The 24,679-nt window shown below is 37.1% G+C and overlaps 1 protein-coding gene and 1 pseudogene across 1 annotated transcript; both read right to left on the minus strand.

Annotated features, from left to right (window-relative positions):
- Nucleotides 1-1,335: 1,335 nt before the first annotated feature.
- Nucleotides 1,336-4,215, minus strand: LOC135222102 (uncharacterized; annotated as a pseudogene).
- A 456-nt stretch (nucleotides 4,216-4,671) lies between these two features.
- LOC135222103 (nucleolar protein 58-like) lies at nucleotides 4,672-17,726 on the minus strand. Its single transcript, XM_064260273.1, has 3 exons — nucleotides 17,579-17,726; nucleotides 8,338-8,419; nucleotides 4,672-4,861 (listed from the first exon to the last, which is right to left on the minus strand). The coding sequence occupies exons 1-3, from the start codon at nucleotides 17,724-17,726 to the stop codon at nucleotides 4,672-4,674; spliced, it is 420 nt and encodes a 139-aa protein (XP_064116343.1).
- Between the last annotated feature and the right edge of the window lie 6,953 nt (nucleotides 17,727-24,679).

The raw sequence follows: 24,679 nt of genomic DNA on the forward strand, positions 1-24,679 counted from the left end.
TCTTTCGTTATTAGTCTCCCTTTCGTTTCTGGGGGGAGATTTCTTTCTCTTCTTCTTCCCTTTCTTTCTTCTTCTTCTTCTTCTTGGTCCCAATCTCTTTTCTTTTTTTTTTTTTTTTTTTTTTTTTTTTTTTTTTCCGGGTTTTAAAAAAAAGCTATTTTCTTTCCCTTTATTCTTGGGGGGAGATTTCTTTCTTTGTCTTCTTCTTCTTGTTCCCTTCTTCTTCTTTGTCCCATTTCTTCTTTCGTTATCTATTCTCCCTTTTCGTTCTGGGGAGGGAGATTTTCTTTCTTCTTCTTCTTCATTTTCTTCTTCTTGTCCCATTCTTCTTTTGTTTCCCGTTATCTATTCTTCCCTTTCGTTCTGGAGGGAGATTTCTTCTTCTTCCTTTCTTCTGTTTCTTCTTCTCTGGTCCCATCTCTTTCTTTCGGGTGGCTAATTTCTCCCTTTCTTTGGGGGAGATTTTCTTTCTTCTTTTCGTTCTTCTTCTTCTTATTCTTGTGCCCTATCTCTTTCTTTCGGTTATCTATTCTCCCTTTCGTTCTGGGGGAAGATTAGTTTTCTTTCTCTTCTTCTTCTTCTTTTTTCTTCTTCTTGTCCCATCTCTTTCTTTTCGTTAATCTATTCTCCCTTTGCGTTTGGTGGGGGGAGATTTTGTTCTTGTCGTCTTTTCTTTCTTTTTCTTCTTCTGCCCATTCTCTTCTTTCGGTATTTATTCTCCCTTTTGTTCTGACCCGGGAGATTTTCTTTCTTTCTTTCGTCGCTTCTTATTCTTCCCTTCGTTCTTGGGGGTGATTTTCTTTCTTTCTTTCGTTATCTATTCCTTCCCTTTCGTTCTTGGGGGGAGATTTTCTTTCTTCTTCTTGTTCCCTTCTTCTTCTTTCTTTCTTGTCCATTTTCTTTCGTTATCTATTCTCCCTTTCGTTCTGGGGGGAGGGAGATTTTCTTTTTTCTTCTTTTTTCTTTTTTGCTTGTTCTTGCCCATCTCTTTCTTTCGTTTATTTACTTATTCTCCCTTTCGTTCTGGGGGGTGGGGAGGATTTTCTTTCCTCTTTCTTCTTCTTCTTCTTTTCTTCTTCTTCTTGTCCCATCTCTTTCTTTCCGTTATCTAAAATTCTCCCTTTCGTTCTGGGGGGAGATTTTCTTTCTTCCTTTCTTTTCATTTTCTTCTTCTTGTTCCCATTCGCTTCTTTTTCGTTACCCATTCTCCATTTCGTTCGGGGGGAGATTTTCTTTATTCTTTTCTTCTTCTTCTTCTTTTTGTCCATTCTTTCCTTTCTTTTATCTATTCTCCTGTTCGTTTGGGGGGAGATTTCTTTCTCGTTTCTTCTTCTTTTATATACGCTTTTTTACCTTGTACTTCTTTTTCATTTTGTTCTTATTGTCCCATCGCTTTTTCTTCGTTATGTATTCTCCCGTTTCGTTCTGGGGGGAGGGATTTATTTTCTTTCTTCTTCTTCTTTGCTTCGTTCCTTCTTCTTCTTCTTTCTCTTGTCCCATCTCCGTTCTTTCGTTACTATTCTCCCTTTCGTTCTGGGGGGAGATTTTCTTTCTTATTTTCCCTTTCTTCTTGTTCTGGGGGCATTCTTGGTCCATTTTCTTCTTTCTTTCGTTATCTTCTTCTTCCCTTTCGTTCTGGGGGAGATTTTCTTTTTTCTTCTTCTTCTTCTTCTCTTTTTGTCCCACTCTTCTTTTTTCGTTTAAGCTTTCTTAATTTTTTCTCCCTTTCGTTGCTGGGGGGAGATTTTATTTCTTTCTTCCTTCTTCTTGTTCTTCTTTTTGTCCCATTCTTCTTTCTTCGTTATCTTATTCTTCCCTTTCGTTCCTGGGGGAGATTTTCTTTCTTTCTTGTTCTTTGTTATTCTTTTCTTCTCCCTTTCCATGTTCCCATCTCTTTCTTTCGGTTATCTATTCTCCCTTTGGGTTTTGGGGGGAGATTTTGCCTTCTTCTTCGTTCTTCTTCTTCTTCTTCTTGCTTGTTACCCATTCTTTCTTTCTTTCGTTATTTCTATTTCTCCCCATTTCGTTCTGGGGGGTGGGATTTTCTTTTTCTTCTTTTCTTTTCTTCTTCTTTTTCTTCTTCTTCTTGTCCCATCTCTTTCTTTCGTTATCTATTTCCTTCCCTTTCGTTCTGGGGAGGGAGATTTTCTTTTTCTTTCTTCTTTTCTTCTTCTTCTTGGTCCCATCTCCCATTCTTTCGTTTTATCTTTTCCTTTCGGTCCCTTCGGTTCTGGGGGGAGATTTTCTTTTTCTTCTTCTTCTTCTTCTTTCTTGTGCCCCATTCTCTTTCTTTCGTTGTATATTCTACCTTCGTTCTGGGGGGAGATTTTATTTCTTTCTTCTTTCCTTTTCTTCTGGCTTGGGGTAGATTTTCTTCTTTCTTCTTCGTTATCTTTTCCCTTTCGTTCTTGGAGGGAGAATTGTCTTTCTTCTTCTTTTTTGGTTCCTTCTTCTTTCTTTGTCCCACTCTTTCTTCGTTATTTCTATTCTACCCTTTCCGTTCTGGGCGGGAGATTTTCGTTTCTTCTTGTTCTTCGTTCTTCTTCTTTCTTTCGTTGTCCCAATCTCTTTCTTTCGTTATCTATTCTCCCTTTCGTTGGTGGGGGGAGATTTTTTTTTCTTTCTTCTTCTTCTTATTTCTTCGTTCTTCTCTTGTCCATTCTCTTTTCTTTAGGTTGATCTATTCTCCCTTTCGTTTACTGGAGGGAGGATGATTTTCGTTTCTTCTTCTTCTTCTTTTCTTCTTCGGCTTGTCCCATCTCTTTCTTTCGTTATCTCTTCTCCCTTTCGTTCTAGGGGGGAGGGAGATTTTATCTTTCTTCTTCTTCTTCTTCCTTTCTTCTTCTTGGTTCCCATTCCTTCTTTCTTTCGTTATTTCTATTTCTCCCTTCGTTATGGAGGGAGATTTTCTTTCTTTATCTTCTTATTTTCTTCTTCTTGTCCCTCTTATTTTCTTTCCGTTAGTATGCTTCCGTTCCCCTTCCTGCGAGGGAGATTTTCTTTCTTCTTCTTCTTCTTTTTCTTCTGCTTGTTCCCATTCTTCTTTCTTTCGTTATTTCTATTCCTCCTTTCGGCTTTTCTGGGGGGGAGATTTCTTTTCTTCTTCTTCTTCATTTTCGTATTCTTGTCCCATCTCTTTCTTTCGTATTATTCTCCCTTTCGTTCTGGGGGGAGATGTTCTTTCTTCTTCTTCTTATTTTCTTCTTCTTGTCCCATCTATTTCTTTCGTGATTATCTCCCTTCGTTCTGGAGGGAGATTTTCTTTCTTCTATTCTTATCTTATTTTCTTCTCGTTCCCATCTCTCTTGTCGTTATCTATTTTCCTTTCGTTCTGGGGGGAAGATTTTCTTTCTTCTTCTTCTTCTTCTTCTTCTCTTGTCCATCTCTTTCTTTCGTTATCTCAGTCTCCCTTCGTTCTGGAGTGAGATTTTCTTTCTTCTGCTTCTCTTTTCGTTCTTCTTGTTCCCATCTTCTTCTTTCGTATCTATCTCGTTTGGGGGGAGGATTTTCTTTCTTCTTCATTCTTCTTTTTCTTCCCTTCCTTTGTTCCCATCTCCCTTTCTTTCTTTCGTTATAATTCTCCCCTTTCGTTCTGGGGGTTTTTCCTTTTGGGAGATTTTTTTCTTTCTTTTCTTCTTCATTTTCTTCTTCTGTCCCATCTCTTTCTTTCGTTTTATCTATTCATTTTTTCATTTTCTCTTTCTTTTGTTCCATTCTCCCTTTCTTTCGGTTTTATCTATTCTCCCTTTCCCGGTTCTGGAGGGAGATTTTCCTTTTCCTTCTTCTTCTTCTGATTCTTTTTTCCCTTCTTGTCCCATCTACTTTATCTTTCGTTATTTTCTATTTCTCCCCTTTCGCTGGAGGAGATCATCTTCGTTTTCTTCTTCCTTCTTCTTCTTCTTCTGGCTCTTTGGCCCATCTCTTTCTTCGGTTATGAATTTTCTTTTCCCTTTCGTTCGGAGGGAGATTTTCTTTCTTCCTTCTTCTTTCTTCTTCTTTCTTTCTTCTTTCTGTCCCCATCTCTCTCTTTCGTTATTTATTCTCCCTTTTTCAGTTTCTGGGGGGAGATTTTCTTTCTTATTCTTCTTCTTTGTCTTCTCTTGTACCCATTCTCCCTTTTTTCTTCGGTTATCCTATTCTCCTTTCGGGGGGTTATGGGGGGAGATTTTCCTTTCTTCTTCCTTCTTCTTCTTCTTCCTTCTTTCTTGTTCCCATTCTTCTTTTTCGTTAGTTATTATCCCTTCGTTCTGGGCGGAGATTTCTTTTCCTTCTTTCTTCTTCTTTTCTTCTTCTTCGTTCCCATTCTCTTGCTTTCTTTATCTATTCTACCTTCGTTCTGGAGGAGATTTTTCCTTTTCTTTCTCTTCTTCTTCTCTTCTTTTTTTTCTTTCTTTCTCCTTGTCCCATTTCTTCTTCTTTCGTTCCTTTACTCTTCTTTTCGTTATTCCCTATTCTTTTCTTTCCCTTTCCTTTCTTGGAAGGGAGAATTTTTCCTTTTTTTCCCGTCTTCTTCCTTCTTCTTCTTCTTGTCCCCCGGCACTTCTCCCTTTACCTTTTCTTTCCGTTTATTATCCCTCCCTGGGTTCGTTCTGGGGGGAGGATTTTCCTCTTCTTTTCCTTCCATTCTTTCTTCTTCTTCTCTCTTCTTTTCCTCCATCCTCTTCTTTTTCGTTATTTTCTTTCTATTTTACCCCCTTTTGCGTTTTTCTGGAGGAGATTATTTTTCTTTCTTTTTGTCTTTCTTTTTTCTTCTTCTTCTTCTTCTTCCTTCCTTGTCCCATCTCTTTTCCTTTCGTTATTCCTTTCTCCCTTTTCGTTCTTGGAGGGAGATTTCTTTCTTCTTCTTCTTCTTCTTCTTCTTCTTGTCCCCAATTCATCCCTTTCTTATCTTTCTTTCGGTATTTATTTTCTCCCTTGTCGTTCCTGGGGGGAAGATTTTTCCTTTTCTTTTCTTTCTTCTTCTTCTTTCTTTTTTTTCTTCTTTTTTGTCCCATCTCTTTCTTTTCGTTATTCTATTTATCCCTTATTCTCCCTTCCGTTCTGGAGGGAGATTTTCTTTTTCGTTTTCTTCTTCTTCCTTCTTTTTCTTTTCTTCTTGTTCCCATTCTCTTTCTTTCTTTTCGTTATTTTATCCTTTATCTTATTTCTTCCCTTTTTCGTTCTTCCTTGGAGGGAGATTTCTTTCTTCTTCTTCTTTTTTCTTCTTCTTGTCCCCATTCTTCTTTCCCGTTTTGTTGTTATTCCCTCTTTTTTCTTCCGTTATTTATTCCCCTTTTCGTTTTCTTGGGGGGAGATTTTTCTTTCGTTCTTCTTCAGATTTCTTCTTCTTTTCTTCTTCTTCCTTTTCCTTCTTGTCCCCCATTTCCTCTTTCTTTTCTTTTTTTTCTTTTTTTCGTTATTTTATATTCCTCATTTCTCCCTTCTCGTTCTGGAGGGAGATTTTTAATTCTTTCTATTTCTACTCTTTCTTTTTTTTCTTTTTTTTTTTTTTTTTCCTCTTGTCCCATCTCTCCTTTTCTTTCGTTATCTATTCTATTTCTCCCTGTTCGTTTTGGAGGGAGATTTTCTTTTCTTCTCTTCTTCTTCTTTCCTCTTCTTCTTGTCCCCATCTCTTTCTTCTTTTTCTTTCTTTCGTTTATTTCTATTTCTCTTTCTTATCGTTTCTTATTATCCCTTTCGTTCTGGAGGGAGATTTCTTTCTTTCTTCTTCTTCTTCTTCTTCTTCTTGTCCCATCTCTTTCTTTCGTTATCCTATTCTACCCTTTCGTTCTGGAGGGAGATTTTCATTTCTTTCTTCTTCCTTCTTCATTCGTTCTTCCTTGTTCCCTTTACCATCTCTTTCTTTCGTTATTTCCTATTCCTCCCATTTCGTTTGGTGGGGGCGATTTTCTTTTCTTTTCTTCTTTTCTTCTTCTTCTTCTTCTTGTTTTTCCCCCCCCCCCCCCCCCCCCTCTCCTCTTTCTTTTCGGTTATCTTTTTATTCTCCCTTTCCGTTCTGGGGGGAGGGAGATTTTCTTTCTTCTTCTTCTTCCTGTTTTACTTTCTTCTTGTCCCAATCTCTTTCCTTCGTTATCTATTCTCCCTTTCCGTTTCTGGGGGGAGGGAGATTTTTCTTTCTTTCTTCTTCTTCTTCTTCTTTTCTTCTTCTTGTCCCCCATCTCTTTTCCTTGTTCGTTATTTCTATTCTCCCTTTCGTTCTGGGGGGGAGATTTGCTTTCTTGCTTTCTTCTTCATTCTTCTTCTTGTTCCCATTATCTTTCTTTCGTTATCCTATTCTCCCTTCTTTCGTTTCTTTGGAGGGAGATTTTCTTTCCCTTTCTTTTCTCGTTTCTTCTTCTTGGTCCCATCTCTTTTCTTCGGGTTATCTATTTTCTTTCCCTTCGTTTTCTGGGAGTGAAGGATTTTCTTTCTTCTTCTTATTCTTCTTTTTAGTCCCATCTCTTTCTTCGTTTCGTTATTCTATTCCCTTTCCCTTTCGTTCTGGGGGAGGATTTTCTTTTGTTTCTTCTTCTTCTTCTTCTTCTTCTTCCTTTTTGTCCCATCTCTTTCACTTGTTCAGTTATTTCTATTCTCCCTTTTCGTTCTGGGGGGAAGGGATTTTCTTATTTCTTTCTTCTTCTTCTTCATTTTCTTCTTCTTGTTCCCATTCTTCTTTCTTTCGTTGTCCCTATTCTCCCTTTTCGTTTCTGGGGGTTGAGATTGCCTTTTCTTCTTCCTTCTTCCATTGTTCTTCTTCTTGGTCAGGGATCTCTTTCTTTCGTATTTTCTTTATTCTCCTTTTCGATTATGGAGGGAGATTTCTTTCTTTCTTCTTCCTTCATTTTCTTTTCTTCTTTTGTCCCATCTTCATTTCTTTCGGTTTAATTTATTCCTCCTTTCGTTCTGGAGGGGAGATTTTCTTTCTTTCTTCTTCTTCTTTTTCTTCTTCTTGTCCCCATCTCCTTTCTTTCGTTTTATCTATTCTTCCCTTTCGTTTCTGGGGGGTGGAAGATTTTTCTTTCTTCTTCTTCTTCATTTTGTTCTTCTTGTCCCATCTTCTTTCTTTCGTTATCTATTCCCCTTCCCTTTCGTTCTGGGGGTGGGAGATTTTCTTTCGTTCTTTTTCTTCTTCTTTCTTCTTCTTCTTGTCCCATTCTTTCTTTCTTTGGTTATTTTTCTATTCCTTCCCTTTTCGTTCTGGAGGGAGATTTTCTTTTCTTCTTCTTCTTTCTTATTCTTCTTCTTCTTCTTGTCCCATCTCTTCTTTCTTTCGTTTATCTATTTCTCCCTTTCGTTCTGGGGGGAGGGATTTTCTTTCTGAAAAAAAAAAAAAAAAATTTTCTTTCTTCTTCTTCATTCTTTCTTGTTCCCATTCTTCTTTCTTTCGTTATCTTATTCTCCCTTTTCGTTCCTGGAGGGAGATTTTTCTTTTCTTTCTTTCTTCTTCATTTATTCTTCCCTTCTTGTTCATCTCTTTCTTTCGGGGTTATCTATTTTCTTTCCCTTTTCGTTCTTGTGGGGGGGGAGATTTTCTTTCTTCTTCCTTGTTCTTCCTTCTTCTTCTTCTTCTTCCTTGTACCCATTTCTCTTTCTTTTCGTTATCTATTCTCCCTTTTCGTTCTGGGGGAGGGAGATTTTCTTTCTTCTTCTTCTTCATTTTTCTTGCTTGTTGTCCCCATCTCTTTCTTTCGTTATCTATTCTCCCCTTTCGTTCCTGGGAGGGAGATTTTCCTTTTCTTCTTCTTCTTCATTTTCTTCTTCTTGTTGTCCCATCTCTTTCTTTCGTTTATCTATTCTCCTTTCGTTCTGGATGGAGATTTGCTTTCTTCTTCTTCTTCATTTTTTTCTTCTTCTTGGGGGTCCCATCTCTTTCTTTCGTATCTATCTCCCTTTCGTTCTGGGGGGAGGGAGATTTTCTTTTCTTCTTCTTCTTCATTTTCTTCTTCTTTTTGTCCCATCTCTTTTCTTTCGTTATCTATTCTCCCTTTCGTTCTGGGGGGGAGATTTTCTTTCTTCTTCTTCTTCATTTTCTTCTTCTTGTCTTCTGTCCCATCTCTTTCTTGGGCGTTATCTATTCTCCCTTTCGTTCTGGAGGGAGATTTTCTTTCTTCTTTCTTCTTCAATTTTCTTCTTCTTGTCCCCATCTCTTTCTTTCGTTATCTATTCTCCCTTTCGTTTCTTGGGGGGAGATTTTTTCTTTTCTTCTTCTTCTTTCATTTTCTTCTTCTTGGTCCCTCTCTTTCTTGTTTCGTTATTTCTTCTTCCCCTCCCTTTTCGTTATGGAGGGTGTTTTTCTTTTCTTTTCTTCTTCTTTTCTTTTCTTCTTCTTGTCCCCCTCTCATTCTTTCGTTATTTATTCTCCGTTTCTTCTGGAGGGTGGATTTTTCTTTTCTTCTTTCTTCTTCTTTTTTCTTTTTCTTTCTTGGTCCCGTCTTCGTTTCTTTTCGTTATCTATTCTCCCTTTCGTTCTGGGGGGAATTTTCTTTCTTCTTCTTCTTTCATTTTCTTCCTTCTTGTCCCATCTCTTTCCTTTCGTTATCTATTCTCCCTTTCGTTCTGGGGGATATTTTCTTTCTTTCTTTTTCCTTCTTTTCTTCTTTCTTGTCCCATCTTCTTTCCTTTTCGTTATCTATTCTCCCTTTCGTTCTGGGGAGGGATTTTCTTTCTTCTTCTTCTTCTTATTCGTCCTTTCTTCTTTCTTGTCCCATCTCTTCCTCTTTCGTTATCTATTTCTCCCTTTCGTTCTTGGGGGGAGATTTTTCTTTCTTCTTCTTCTTCTTTCTTCTTTCTTCTTTGTTCCCCTTCCCTCTTTCTTTTCTTTCTTTCTTATTCTTTCTCCCTTTCCGTTCTGGAGGAGATTTTCCTTTCTTCTTCTTTCTTCATTCTTCTTCTTGTCCATCCTCTTTCTTTTCGTTATCTATTCCTCCCTTTCGTTCTGGGGGGAGAATTTTCTTTCTTCTTCTTCTTCTTCTTCTTTCTTCTTCTTCTTCTTGTTACCATCTCCTTTTCTTTCGTTCTTATTTCTCCCTTTTCGGTTCTGGAGGAGAATTTTCTTTTCTTCTTCTTCCTTCTTTTTTCTTCTTCTTGTCCCATCTCTTTCTTTCTTATCTATTCTCCCTTTCGGTTCTGGAGGGAGATTTTCTTTGCTTTCTTCTTCTTTTCATTTTTCTTCTTCTTGTCCCATCTCTTTCTTTCGTTATCTATTCCTCCCTTTTTTCGTTCTGGGAGGGAGTTTTTTCTTTCTTCTTCTTCTTCATTTTTCTTCTTCTTGTTCCCTCTCTTTCTTTCGTTATCTATTCTTCCCTTTTTCGTTCTGGGGGGGGATTTTTCTTTTCTTCTTTTCTTCTTCAATTTTCTTCTTCTTGTCCCTCTCTTTCTTTTCGTTATCTATTCTTCCCTTTCGTTCTGGGGGGGAGATTTTCTTTTCTTCTTCCTTTCTTCTTTTTTCTTCTTCTTGTCCCATCTCTTTCCTTTCGTTTATCTATTCTCCCTTTCGTTCTGGAGGGAGATTTTCTTTTTCCTTTCTTCTTCTTCTTCATTTTCTTCTTCTTGTCCCATCGTAGTACCATCTTGCTTGGTGAGACGTACCCGCGTGAAGTCACAATAATCAACAGATATCACAAGTTTAACATACGACTAGAATTTGAGAAATATCTAGAAGTGTTCGTGAACTATCGGTGATAAGATTAGTGTGAAAATAGTAGGATAAGCGTCTTCTAAGTTAGTTTATCAAGTGTAATACTATAAATCAGAACAAGATGGCAGTAAGTTCCAACTGCGGGAAAAAGGGTGGCGTAATTTGGCGTGTCTAGCAGATTCGCAATACGATGAGGTAGCAGGAAGGGAACTGATTTTTCTCATCTATGAAATCAGCAACAGTCCTAACAAAAAGATACAAAAGCATTCATAGATATATTAGAAGGATAATAAGTCCTTTCAAACTGGAACAAATCTAATGAAAAGCATCTTGAAAATAATTGAAGAAGTTCCAAATAAAATTCCAAAAAGTGGTCAAGAGGGGGGGGACTCATAAAGAAAAAATATACATAAACCAACATATTCCGACAAAGAAATGAATAAGGTGAATCTTGTGAATATACTAATTGATGCATTAGGAAAAAGAATGCCAAAAGCATGCAAACTGTGTAAGGTTTGGTATAGCATAGTCAATCCACAAAACCTAATCAGAAAATGTGCTGCATGCAACATTCCGACCCATCCACAGTGTGCTGAGGTAATACAAGATTTAGAAAAGATACAAGAATTTTTTGTTCAACATGTCTATCAATGATAGACATGTTATTAAATCAAGATGAATGTACAAATAGTTGAGGATGAAGAAGAAGAAGGAAGAGGAAGAAGAAGAAGAAAAGAAGAAGAGGAAAACGGAAGAGAAGTAAACAAAAATGAAATGACAGAAAAAAAAATAAGGAAAACAAACAAAGAACAAGATAAAAGTATGGATGCAGAGATACTCATGATACTACATAGAGCAATAAAAGCAGCATACCTACGAAGAAATAAATTACGATATGGACAACAGAAAAGCAAATCAAAACCCGAAGAGGCTCTACCCAGATCTATACAATGACGGGAAAGAGGAAAAAATAGACAAGAAAGACAAAATCTGCAACCTTTTGAAAAGAGGGAATTGCAGATTGGAGAAAGATGTTACTACAACATCCTAAGAATATGTCAAAACTATGAAATATATGGTAAATGTGCATACTTAGATGGATATGGGATGATTGCAGAGATCTGCATCCAAAAAATATGTAAAAACCTAAAAGAAGGAAAAGGATGTAAGTTCGACAAAAAATGCAAATATATGCACCCTGTAGCCATGAATCATAATCAATAAATAACCAACAAGTAATAAAATCCAAAAATAAGAAAGAAACAAATAAAGAGAGAAATTCAAGAATATCAGGTAAAAGAGAAAAGCAAACCACCAATGAGATATGCAGAGGTGTCAGCAAAGAATTTCAAAGCATCAGCTCCGAAATTCTACTCAAGAGATAATAACTGTATTTATTATGCAAGAGGATATTGCAGAACGGAGAAAATTGCAGATTCAGACACAAAATGAATAATTATGATGAAGGAAGATCAAATATTATAGGAAAAGTTGGATTTTTAATGTCAGAATTTCTGGCAAATGAAAAAAAAGAACAATACATACCAGAACAGGAAAGAGACATGGGAAAATCCTTATTACTATCAGTATTAAATGAAGGAGAAAAACACGCAACCATCATAGTGATGAATCGCGAGGGTTTAGTTACGAGTAACTCAAAAAGAAAAATAGAGTACTTAGAAGAACTAACCCAAATGAAAAGAAAATAGATATAATGAAATATAAGTGAAACCTGGATTCCCAAGAGACTGGGAATGATGATCAAATAAAAGGGTTCCAAACTTATAGATCAGATAGAAAAAATAAAGGAATCAAGGGGGAACCGCAATATATGGGAAAGACAAAAAACAAGGGAAAAAATATATGAGAAATATAGTAACTCAGAATGTGAACTAATAGCGGTAGAATTTGAATCTGAAAAATTGATGAACATAGTAATATATAGACCTCCTAATACTAAAGAGTTTGACTTAATAATTGAAAAATTGGATGATATATGTAGAAATCACAAGGACTGGACCTATTCTCCTATCTGGTGACTTCCACTTTCCTTTCGTAGAATGGAAAAGAACGAATAGGAGATTGTGGTTGTACTTATACATATAAAAAAGAGAGTAATAGTAGTGCAGAAGATAAGGAGGCAATTTGAAAAGCTATTAGATATGCTACTCGAATACAACCATTCAACAAAATAAATTCAAACCTGCCAACAAGGCAAAAGGGAAAATACTTTAGACCTAGTATTTTTGAACGAACAGATGGAATTATGTTAAAGAAAATAAATAGTTTATAATGCGAGTTATTTCAGACCATAATGTCATTATAAGTTAAACAGTTCCTTCCAAAGCAAGTGAAAATAGAGATAAGCAAGAAATGACAAAGTGGGAAGGATATGGAAAATACAACTTCTACAGTAAAAATATAAAATGGTCAGAAATTAATGAAGAATTAAACAAAGATTGGGATAACATTTTCGTAAGTGATGACATAAGGGTAAATACGGAGATATTATATAAAATATTGGAGATAATAGTGGAAAAATATATTACCGAAGAAGAAAAAGTAAACATCATTCATGCATACCAAGAGACAGAAGAATCTGTTCCAGAAAATCAGAAAGTGGAAAAAAGGTCGGTTGCAAAAGAAAAAAATTTGCATGGAAAGTTATAGAACTAAAAAGTAAGATAGAAAATGCAGAAAAAAAAGATTATACAATCAAAAGAAAATGAAAAACGGGGACTTGGAAGAAAAAACCCTATTAAATATCAAGCAAAAACCCAAACTATTATACTCCATATATTGCGAAGAAGATGAATAAAAGAAGAATAGAAAATAGGCCCTCTGAGAATTGAAGGGAGATTAACGAATGAAAAAAAAGGAAATTTGCAACATACTGGCAGAACGATATAAGAGAGAATTTCACCCCTAGAATAGATAATGAAGATAATGATATAGAAGTAAGGGATGAAAATATGAATATATTTAGCTGACATAGATATTAATGAAGCTGATATTGTGCAGCTATTAATGAAATTAAAAATGGAGCTGCTGCAGGGCCTGATGGAATTCTGCTATTTTGTTAAAGAAAGTAGTTCATTCTATCGCAAAGCCACTTGCAATATTATTAAGACAAAGTGAGATACAGGCAAGTAAGATATTATGATGAGACAAAATTAGCGTATATTACCCCTACTTTCAAAAGTGGATCAAGACTAGAGGCAAGTAATTATAGGCCTGTGAGTCTAACATCACATATAATGAAAGTGTATGAAAGGGTAATGAAGAAAAATATTATGAAACATTTAATAAAAAATAATTTGTTTAATAAAGGACAACATGGTTTCGTACCCGGAAAAAGTACACAAACCCAACTGTTAGTCCACCGTTGAAAACATATTCAAAAATATGAAAAGCGTAAATGAAACAGATGTGGTTTTTATTTAGACTTTGCAAAAGCTTTTGATAAAGTAGACCATAATATATTAGCGAAGAAAATTAGAAAAACACAATATCGTGGATAAAGTAGGAAGATGGTTAAAAGAATTTTTACACACAGAAAACACAGATAGTTATTGCAAACGACGAGAAAATCGGATGAAGCCAAGGGTAATATGCCTCGGCCCGCCCCCCCCCCCCCCCCCCCCCGGTGTGCCGCAAGGTACGGTGTTAGCTGCAATACTGTTTGTTATTATGATTGAAGACATAGACAATAATGTTAAGGATTCGGTAGTGAGTAGTTTGCAGATGACACAAGAATAAGTAGAGAAATTACTTGTGATGAAAGATAGGAACGCTCTACAAAGAGACCTTAACAAAGTATATGATTGGGCAGGAGGTATAGGATGGTATTTAAACTCTGATAAATTTGAATCAATAAATTATGGAGACAGAGAAAGAAAGCTATATGCATATAAGGGAGACCTAATAATGAGACCATCACAAATAAGGAAGCAGTTAAAGACCTTGGTGATGATGAATATGGAACATGTTATGCAATGATCAAATAGCAACTCTGTGGCAAAATGTAAAGCAAAAAAAAAATGGGGAATGTTGTTACGGCACTTCAAAACAAGAAAAGAAAAACTGGAACACATGATTAGCTTTATAAAACATATGTTCGTAGTCCACTTGAATATTGCAATATGATATGGTACCCACACTATCAAAAGGATATTGCACAAATAGAGAGTGTACAAAGGTCCTTTACAGCTAGAATAGAAGAAGTTAAGGACCTAGACTACTGGGAAAGACTACAATTCTTAAAATTATATAGTCTGGAAAGGAGAAGAGAAACGCTACATGATAATTCAGGCATGGAAACAGATAGAAGGAATAGCAGAAAATATCATGGAACTAAAAATATCAGAAAGAGCACGCAGAGGTAGATTAATAGTGCCCAAAAATATACCAGGAAAAAAATAAGGAAAGCCCACACAGGACATTAATCCACTACGCACCAGCATCGATAATGCAGCGTCTATTCAATGCGTTGCCAGCTCATCTGAGGAATATATTCAAGGAGTGAGCGTAGATGTGTTTAAGAATAAGCTCGACAAATATCTAAACTGCATCCCAGACCATCCAAGATGGAAGATGCAAAATATACCGGAAGATGTACTAGCAAAAACTCTCTGGTAGACATTAGAGTGCCTCACACTGAGGGACCTGGGGGGCAACCCGAACAAGATGTAAGGTCTGTAAGGTAAGGTTTCTTTCGTTAAGGTCACATCTTTCTTTCGTTCTTCGTATTTACTCCCTTTCCGTTCTGGGGGGTAGATTTCTTTCTTCTTCCTTCTTTTATTCTTCATTTTCATCTTCTTGTCCCTCATCTTTATTTCTTTCGTTATCTATTCTCCCTGTTTCGTTCTGGGGGGATAGTATTTTCTTTTCTTCTTCTTCGTTTTTTCTTCTTCTTCTTCTTTTGTCCCAAATCTCCTTTCTTTCGTTATCTTATTCTCCCTTTCGTTCTGGGGGGTGGGGTGGAGATTTTCTTTCTTCCTTCCTTCTTCTTCTTCTTGCCTTATTCTTCTTTCTTCTTATTGATCCCATCTTTCTTTCTTTCGTTGTTATTCTATTCCCGCCCTTTCGTTCTGGGGGGAGGATTGTCTTTTCTTTCTTCTTCTTTTTCTTCTTTCGTTCTTTCTTTCCATTCTTGTTTCTTTCGTCCCATTTTTTCTCCATTCGTTGGCTGGGGGTTGATTTTTCTTTCTTCCCTTCCTTCTTCCCCCCCTCTTATGCCTTCCCTCCTTCTGTCCAATCTTCCCTTTTTTCCGTTATTTATTCCCTCCCTTTAGTTATTGGGGGGAGATTTTCCCTTTCTTCTTCTTCTTCCTTCCCCCTTTCCTTATTCTTGTCCCATTATCCTACTTTCGTGATTAATTCCCCCCTTCGTTCTGGAGGAGTTTTCTCCTTCCGTTCCTCTTCTTCTACTTTCCTTCCCTCCCCCTCTGTCCCCATCCCTCCCCCTTGCTTTCGTTATTATTCTTCCGTTCCCCGTTATTGGGGGGAGATTTTCCATTCCTTTCTTCCTTCTTCTTCTTCCCCTTCTTCTTGTCCATTCCCCTCCCTTCCTTTCGTTATTCTATGCTCCCTTTCGTTCCGGGGGAGATTTTCTTTCTTATTCCCTCTTCTTCTTCTTGTCCATCCTCCCTTTCCTTTCGTTATCCCTATTCTCCCTTTGCCCGTTCTGGGGGGAAAAGAATTTTCTTATTTTCTCTCTCATTCGGTACTTCTTGGTCCCATCTATTCTATTCGTTTATTTTATTCCCTTTCTTTCTTGGAGGGAGATTTCTTCTTCTTTCTTTCTTCTTCTTCTTCTTGTCCCCTCTCCTTCTTTTTTCGTTATCTATTCTCCCTTCGTTCTGGGGGAGGGGGATTTTCTTTCTTCTTCTTCTTCATTTTCCCTTCTTCTTATTGTCCCAATCCATCTTTCTTTCGTTATTCTATTCTCCCTTTCGTTCTGGGGGGAGAGTTTCTTTCTTTCTTCTTCTTCTTTCTTCTTCTTCTTCTTTCCTTGCCCCATCCCTTTTCTTTCCGTATCTATTCTTCCCTTTCGTTCTGGAGTGGAGATTTTCCTTTCTTTCTTCCCTTTCATTAGTTCTTCTTCTTGGGGGGCCCATCTATTTTCTTTCATTATATATTCTTACCTTTCTTCTGGGAGGGAGATTCATTGTACTTCTTCTTCTTGTTCCCTCTTCTTCTTGTTCCCATTTCTTCTTCTTCGTTTCTATTGCTCCCTTTCGTTCTGGGATGAGTTATTTTTTTCTTTTATTCTTCTTATTCTTCTTCCTTTCCGTTCTTCTTCTTGGTACCCATCTCTTTCTTTATCGTTAATCTTATTCTCCCTTTCGTTCTGGAGGGAGATTTTTTTCTTTCTTATCTTTCTTCTTCTTTTTCTTCTTCTTCTGTCCCACATCTCCTTTCTTTCGTTAGTTTATTCTCCTTTTCGTTTGGGGGGAGATTTTCCTTTTTATTTTCTTCTGTTCTTCTTCTTTGCTCCCATCTGGGCTTTCTTTCGGTATTTTCATTTCTTCCCTTTCGTTATCTTGGGGAGATTTTCTTCTTCTTGTTTTCCCTTAGTCTTCTTTCTTCTTTGTACCGTTCTCCTTTCTTTCGTTATTATGCCCTTTCGTTCTGGAGGGATTTCTTTCTCTTCTTATCATTTTCTTCTTCTTGTCCATTTCTTTCTTCGTTTTATCTTATTCTTCCCTTTCGTTCTTGGAGGGAGATTTATTCTTCTTCTTCTCATTTTCTTCTTCTGGTCCCAATCTATTTCTTTCGTTATCTTTATTCTACCTTTCGGTTCTGGAGGAGATTTTCTTTCTTCTCTTTATTCTTCCCCTTTGTCCATCTCTTTCTTTCGTTATTCTCTTATCACTTTCGGGGGGGTTCTGGGGGGAGATTTTCTTTCTTCCTTTTTCCTTCCTCTTCGTCTTCGTGTCCCATTTTCTCGTCTTCGTTATTATTCTTCCTTATGTTCCGGAGGGGAGATTTCTTTCTTCTTCTTATTCTATCTTTTCTTCTTCTTGTCCCATATCCTGTCTTTCGTATTTATGCTACCTTTCGTTTTCTGAGGGAGATTTTTCTTTCTTCTTAATTCCTTATCTTCCCTTTCTTCTTTTCTTCTTCTTCTTGTTTCCCATCTCTTTCTTTCGGTTATTTATCTCCCTTTTCGTTCTGGGTGGGAGATTTTCTTTCTTCTCTCTTCTTATTCTTCTTCTTCTTCTCTATGTCCCATTTTCTTTCCTTCTTTCGTTATTCTATCTCCCTTTAGTTCTTTGGGGAGATTTTCTTCTTCTTCTTCTTCTTAGTATTTTCTTCTTGTCCCATTTTTTCCTCTTTCTTTTCGTTATCCCTATTCTCCCTTTCGTTTCTGGAGGGAGATTTTCTTTCTTATTCTCTTCTTTTTCTTCTTCTTGGCCCATTCTCCCTTCTTTCGTTATCTATTCTCCCCGTTTCGTTTGGGGGAAGAGAGATTTCTTCTTCTTCTTTTTCTTCTTTTCTTCTCTTCTTTCTTCTTGTCCATCTCTTTTTCGTTATCTATTCTCCCTTTCGTTCTGGGGGGAGATTTTCTTTCTTTCTTCTTATTCTTCTTCTTCTGGTCCCATCCTCTTTCTTTCGTATTTTTTATCTCCTTTCGTTCTGGAGGGAGATTTTCTTTCTTCTCTTTCTTCTTTTCTCTTCTTCTTCTATGTCCCATCTTTTTCTTCGTTATTATTATACCTTTCGTATGCGGGGGAGATTTTCTTTCTTATTCTTCTCTCTTCTTGGTCACCTCGCTTCTTTCGTTATATATTTTCCCTTCGTTCTGGAAGGGAGAGTTTTCTTTCTTATTCTTCTGATCTTTTTCTTCTTTGTCCATCTCTTTCTCGTTATCTATTCTCCTTCGTTCTGGGGAATCTTTCTTTCTTCTTCGTCTGCCCTTCTCTTGCCCATCTCCTTCTTTCCGTTATCTATTCTCACTTCGTTCGGGGGGAGATTTTCTCTTTCTTCTTTCTTTCTTCTTCTTATTCTCTTTGTCCATCTCTGCTTGCGTATTTATTCTCCCTTTCGTTCTGGAGTGGAAGATTTTCTTTCTTTTCTTCTTCTTCATTCCTTCTTCTTGTCCCATTATGGTCTTTCGGCTTATTTATTTTCCCTTCGTTCTGGGGGAGATTTTTCTTTCTTCTTCTTATTATTCTTCTCTTCTTGTCCCATCTCTCTATTTCGTTTTATCATTTCCTTTTCGTTATGGGGGGAAGATTTCTCTCTTCTCTTTTCTTCTTCTTCTCTTGTCCCATCTCTTTCTTTGTTATCTAACTGCCCATTTCGTCTGGGGGAGATTTCCTTCTTCTTCTCTTCTTTTTCTTCTTCTTGTCCCATCTCTGTCTTTCGTTATTTATTCCCCTTTCGTTTGGAGCGCGAGATTTTCTTCTTCTTCTTCTTCTTATTCTCTGTCCTCTCTCTTCTTTCGTTATCTATTCTCCCTTTCGTTCGGAGGGAGATTTTCTTTTCCTTTCTTCTTCTTTTTATTTTTGCTTCTTTATTGTTTCCCAATCTCTTTCATTTTCGTTCTTTATTCTGCCCTTTCGTTCGTGGACGGGAGATTTTCTTTCTTCTTCTTCTTCTGTTTCTTTCTTCTTGTCCATTCTTCTTTTCTTTCGTTATCCCTATTCTCCATTCGTTTCGGTTGGGAGATTTTCTTTCTTCGTCCCTTCTTTTCTTCTTCTCTTGGTTCCCATATCTTTCTTTCGGGGGGTTAGTATTTTCCTTCCTTTCGTTCTTGGGGGAGATTTTCTTTCTTATTCTTCTTCTTCTTCTTCTTGCTGTCCATCATTTTTCTTTCGTTCGTTCTTTATTCTCCCTTTCGTTCTGGGGGGAGGGAATTTTCTTTTCTTTCTTCTTCTTCTTCTTTTTTCTTCTTCTTGTTCCCTTCTATTGTTCCATCTTTCTTTCTTAGTTGATTTATTCTCCCTTTTCGTTCCTAGGGGGAGAGATTTTCTTTGTTTTATTCCATTCTTCTTCTTTTCGTTTTCTTCTTTTGTCCCATCTCTTTCTTTCTCGTTATCCAATAAAATTAAAACTCCCTGTTCGTTCTGGGGGGAGGGAGATTTTTTTCTTTATTCTTTTCTTCTTCTTCTTCTTATTTTGGCCAATCTTCTTTGTTTCCGTTATTTATTATCCTTTCGTTCTTGGGGGAGATTTTCTTTTTCTCATTTCTTCTTCTTACTTCTTTCTTCTGGTCCCATTCTCCCTTTCTTTCGTTATTTATCTACCTTTAGGGGGGATGGGGGGAGATTTTCTTTCTTTCTTCTTCTTCTTCTTCTTTCTTATTCGTTTTGGTTCCATCCCATCCTTTCTTTAGTTATCTATTCTCCCCTTTCGTTCTTCTGGGGGGAGTATTTTTGAGAGAGCTTTTCTTTTCTTCTTTTCTTTCCTCTTCTTCTTCTTGTCCCATTTCTCTTTCTTTCATTATCTTATTCTTCCTTTCGTTCCTGGGGGGGATATTTTCTTTCTTCTTATTCTTCTTCTTCCTCATTTTTGTTCCCATCTCTTTCTTTCGTTATTCATTCCCTCCCTTTCGTTCTGGAGGGAGATTTTCTTTCCTTCTCTTCTTGGGGGGTTTTTTCTTCTTCTTGTCCCATCTCTTTCTTTCGTTATTTTCTTTATTCTTCCCTTTCGTTCTTTGGGGAGATTTTCTTTTCTTCTTCTTTTCCTTCTTCTTCTTCTTCTTGTCTTCTTCTTCTTCTTCTTGTCCCATCTTCTTTCTTTTCGTTATTTTTTCTATTCCCCTTTGTTCTGGGAGGGAGATTTTTTTCTTTTTCTTCTTCTTCTTTTTTCTGCTTATTGGCCAATTCTTTCTTTCTTTCGTTTTTATTTCTCCCTTTCGTTTGGGGGGGAGATTTCCCCTTTCTTCGTCTTCTCTTCCTTCTTGTTCCATCTCTTTCTTTCGTTATTATTCTCCTCTTTGTTTGGTAAGTGAGATTGTATTTCTTCCCTTTACTTCTTCATTTTCTTCTTCTTGTTACAATCTCTTTCTTTCGGGGTATCTATTCTCCCTTTCGTTCTGGGGGAGGCGGGGGAGATTTTCTTTCTTATTCTTTCTTTTCTTCTTCTTCTCTTCTGTACCATTCTCTTTCTTCGTTATCTATCTTACCCTTTCGTTCTGGAGGGAGGGAGATTTCCCTTCTTCTTCTTCTTCATTTTCTTCTTTTGTCCCATTTCTCTTTCTTTCGTTATCGATTCTCTTTCGTTATTGGGGGGAGATTTTCTTTTCCCTTTCTCTTCTTCTCATTTTCTTCTTCCTGTTTCCCATCTCTTTCTTTCGGTTATCTTCTCCTTCGGGTGCTGGGGGAGATTTTTCTTTCTTTTCGTTATTCTTCATTTTTCTTCTTCTTGTCCATTCTTCTTTCTTTCGTTATCCCCTATTCTCCCTTTCGTTCATTTGGGGGGGAGATTTTCTTTATTCTTCGTTCTTCATTTTCTTTTCTTGTCCCATTCTCCTTCTTCGTTATCTATTTCTCACGTTCGTTCTGGGGGAGGGGGGGAGATTTTCTTTCTTCTTCTTCTTCTTTTTCTTCTTCTTGTCCCCATCTCTTTCTTTCGGGTTATCTATTATCCCGTTTAGTTTTCCTTGGGGGGGGGGAAGATTTTCTTTCTTCTTCTTTTCATTTTCTTCTTCATTGTCCCATTTCTCTTTCGCCGTTGATCTTTCTCCCTTCGTGATTGGGGGGAGATTTCCTTTCTTCTTCTTCTTCTTCTTCTTTTTGTCCCATCTCTTTCTTGCCGTTATCTATTCTCCCTTTCGTTTCTGGGGGGAGGATTTTCTTTCTTCTCTTCTCTTCTTCTTTTCATTCTTCCCGTTTTATTCTCTTCTTCTTCGTTGTCCCCTATCTTCTTTCGGGGGGTTATTATTCTCCCTTTCGTTCTGGAGGGAGATTTTCTTTCTTCTTCTCTTCTTCTTCTTCTTATTCTCTTGGGCCCATTTCTCTTTCTTTCGTTATTTTATTCTTCCCTTTCTTCTGGGGGGGGCGAGATTGTCTTTCTTCTTCTTCTTAATTCTTTCTTTCTCTCGTCCCATCTCTTTCTTTCGTTTATTTATTCTCCCTTTGTCGTTTCTGTGGGGGAGAGAGAAGAGATTTCTTCTTATTCTTCTTCTTCTTTTTCTTCTTCTTCTCTTCTTCTTCTTCTTCTTGGTCCCATCTTCTTTCTTTCGGGTTATCTATTCCCCTTTTCTTTCTGGAGGGAGATTTTCTTTCTTTTCTTCTTCTTCTTCTTCTTCTTCTTGTCCATTCTTCTTTCTTTCGTTATTTATTCCCTCCCTTTCGTTCTGGGGCGAGATTTTCTTTCTTCTTCTTCTTCTTCTTCTTTGGCCAATCTTTCCTTTCTTTCGTTATCTATTCTCCCTTTCGTTATGGGGTGAGATTTAGGAGGGGGAGATTTTTTCTTTCGTCTTCTTCTTCTTCTTTTGTCCCATTCCCCTTTTCTTTCGAATTATCCTATTCTCCCTTTCGGGGGGTTTCTGGGGGAGATTTTCTTTCTTCTTTTCTTCTTCTTCTTTTCTTCTTGTCAATCTCTTTCTTTCGGTTATCTATTCCCGCTTTCGTTCTGGAGGGAGATTTTCTTTCTTTCTTCTCTTCTTCTTCTTCTTCCTTCTTCTTTCTCCCCCATCTCTTTCTTTCGTTATTTTTCTCCCTTTCGTTCTGGGGGGAGGATTCTTTTCTTCTTCTTCTTCTTCTTTCTTCTTCTTGTACCATCTCTTTCTTCTTTTTCGTTATCTATTCTCCCTTTCGTTATGGAGGGGAGATTTTCTTTTCTTCTTCGTCTTCATTCTTCTTCTTTGTCCCCAACCTTTTCTTCGTTTATCTATTTCCCCTTTCGTTCTTGGAGGGGAGATTTTCTTTCTTCTTCTTTCTTCTTTTTTTCTTCTCTTGTACCATCTCTTTCTTTTCGTTATCGATTCTCCCTTCGTTTCGGAGGGAGATTATTTTCTTTCTTCTTCTTTCTTCTTTCTTCTTCTTGTCCCATCTCTTTCTTCGTTATTTATTCTCCTTTCGTTTCTGGAGGGAGGAATTTTTCTTCGTTCTTATTCTGATTCTTCTTCTTCTTCTTGTCCATCTCTTTCTTTTCTTTATTTATCTCCCTTCGTTCTGTGGGGGGAGGGGAGTGGAGGAGAAATTTTCTTTCTTCTTCTTCTTTCTTCTTGTCCCATATCTTTCTTTTCGTTATATATTCTCCCTTTTCGTTCCAGGAGGGAGATTTCCTTTCTTCTTTCTTCTTCTTTTTGTCTTATTGGTCCCATCTCTTTATTTGTTATCTATTTCTCCCTTTCGTTCTGGGGGGAGGAGATTATTTCTTCTTTTTTTTCTTTTTCTTCTTCTTGTCACAATCTCTTGTCTTAATCGTTTCTATTCTCCCTTTCGTTCTGGGGGGAGATTTTCTTCTTCTTCTTCTTCATTTTCTTCTTCTTGTCCCATCCTCTTTCTTCCGTTTTATCTATTCTCCCTTTCGTTTCTGGGGGGGAGAGAGATTTTCTTTCTTATTTTCTTCTTCTTCTTCTTCTTCTTCTTCATGTCCCTTTCTTGTCCCATCTCCTTTTCTTATCGTTTATCTATTCTCCCTTTCGTTCTGGAGGGAGATTTTCGTTCTTCTCTTCTTCTTCTTCTTCTTCTTCTTCTTCTTCTTCTTGTCCCTCTCTCTTTTCGGTATCTATTCTCCCCTTTCGGTTCTGGGGGAGATTTTCCTTTCTTCTTCTTTTTCTTCTTCTTCTTCTTCTTGTCCCTCTTCTTTCGTTCGTTATCTTATTCTCCCGTTCCCGTTCTGGAGGGGATTTTTTCTTTTCTTCTTCTTCGCTTCATTTTCTTCTTTCTTGTTCCCATTCTCTTTCTTTCGTTATTCTTTTCCTTCCCCTTCGTTCTTGGGGGAGGGATTTTCTTTCTTCCTTCTTCTTCTTCTTCTTCTTCTTCTTGTACCATCTCTTTCTTTCGTTTATCTATTCTCCCCTTTCGTTCTGGAGGGAGATTTTCTTTCTTCTTCTTCCCTTCTTTTTCTTTCTTCTTGTCCCATTCTTTCTTTGCTTTCGTTATCTATTCCTTCCCTTTCGTTCCTGGAGGTAGATTTTCTTTCTTTTCTTTCGGCTTCATTTTTTTCTTCTCTTGCCCATTCTCTTTCTTTCGTATTTATTCTCCCTTTCGTGCTGGGGGGAGATTTTCTTTGTCTTTTCTTCTTCTTCTTCTTCTTCCTTCTCTTCTTCTGTCCATTTTCTTCTTCTTTCTTTATCTATTCTCCCTTTCGTTCCGGCTAGGGGGAGATTTTCTTTCTTCTTTTCTTTCTTCTTCTTTGCTTCTTATTCTTGTCAAAATCTCATTCTTTCGTTCTTTCGTGTCTATTTGTCCCTCCCTTCTTTCTTGGGGGGGAGATTTTTTCTTTCTTCGTTTCTTTCGTTCATTTTCTTCCTTCTTTTTGTCCATCTCTTTCTGTTCGTTATCTATTTCTTCCCTTCGTTCTGTGGGGGAATTTTCTTTCTTCGTCTTCTTCTTTTTCTTCTTCTTGTGCCCATCTCGTTTCTTTGTCGTGTTAGTACTATTCTCCCTTTCGATTCTGGGGGGAGATTTTCTTTCTTGCTTTTCATTTTTCTTCTTCTTTGTCCAATCATCTTTCTTTCGTTATCTATTCTCCTTTCGTTCTGGGGGAGATTTTTCTTTCTTCTTCTTATTCTTCTTCTTCTTTCTTCTTCTTTTTGTCCCATCTCTTTTCTTTCGTTATCTATCTCCCTTAGTTGCTGGGGGGAGATTTTCTTTCTTCTTCTTCGTCTTCTTTTCTTCTTCTCTTCGCTTCTTGTACCATCTCTTTCTTTCGTATTTATTCATCCCTTATCGTTCTGGAGGGAGATTTCTTCTCTTCTTCTTCTTCTTCTTCTTCTTCTTCTTCTTCTTCTTGTCCCATCTCTTGTCTTTCTGTTTTATTTATTCTCCTCTTTCGTTCTGGGGGTTGGATGATTTTTCTTTCTTTCTTCTTATTCTTCTTCTTCTTCTCTGTCCCATCTCTTTCTTTCTTAATTTTATTCTCCCTTTCGTTATGGGGGGAGATTTTCTTTCTTCTTCTTTCTTCTTTTCTTCTCTTATTCTCTTGTCCCATCTTCTTTTCTTTCGTTTTATCTATTTCCCTTTCGTGTCGTATGGGAGATTTTACTTTCTTCTTCTTTCTTCTTCTTCTTCTTCTTCGTGTCCCATCGCTTTACTTTCGTTATTTTAATTTCCGTTTCGTTCTGGGGCGAGATTTTTTTACTTCTTACTTCTTCTTCTTCTTCTGACCCATCTCTTTCTTTCGTATCTATTCTCCATTTCGTTCTGGGGGGAGATTTTCTTTCTTCTTCTTCTTCATTTTCTTCTTCTTGTTCCCATCGCTTTATTTCGTTATCTATTCTCACTCTTTCGTTCTGGGGGGAGAGAGATTTTCTTTCTTTCTTCTTCGTCTTCTTCTTCTTCTTCTTTTCTTGTCCCATCTATTTCTTTCGTTATCTATTCTCCCTTTGTTCTGGAGGGAGATTTTATTTTCTCTTATTCTTCCATTTTCGTCTTCTTGTCCCATCTTCTTTCTTTCGGATATATTGCCCCTTCGTTCGGGGGGGGAGATGTTTCTTCTTATTCTTCTGCATTGTCTTCTGTCTTTGTCCCTCTCTTTCTTTCGTATCTATTCTCACTTTCGTTTTGGGGGGAGGATTTCTTTCTTCTTTTCATTTTCTTCGTCTTGTCAATCTTCTGTCGGTCGTTATCTATTTTACTCCGCCTTTTTCGATTTTGGTGATTTGGTTGAGATATCTTTTTTTCTTCTTCTTCATTTTCTTCATCTGTCCCATCTCTTTTCTTTCGTTATCTCATTATTCTCCCTTTCGTTCTGGGGGGAAGATTTCTTTCTTCTTCTTTTCTTTTTCTTCTTCTTGTCCCATCTCTTTCTTTGTTATCTATTCTCCCTTTCGTTCTGGGGAGAGAATAGGATTTTTTTATTCTTCTTCTTATTTTATCATTCTTGTTCCCATCTCTTTCTTTCGTTATCTATTATCCCTTTAGTTCTGGAGGGAGATTA

The sequence above is a fragment of the Macrobrachium nipponense genome, chromosome 3 (genome assembly GCF_015104395.2).
Source record: "Macrobrachium nipponense isolate FS-2020 chromosome 3, ASM1510439v2, whole genome shotgun sequence".
Classification (NCBI taxonomy): domain Eukaryota; kingdom Metazoa; phylum Arthropoda; class Malacostraca; order Decapoda; family Palaemonidae; genus Macrobrachium; species Macrobrachium nipponense.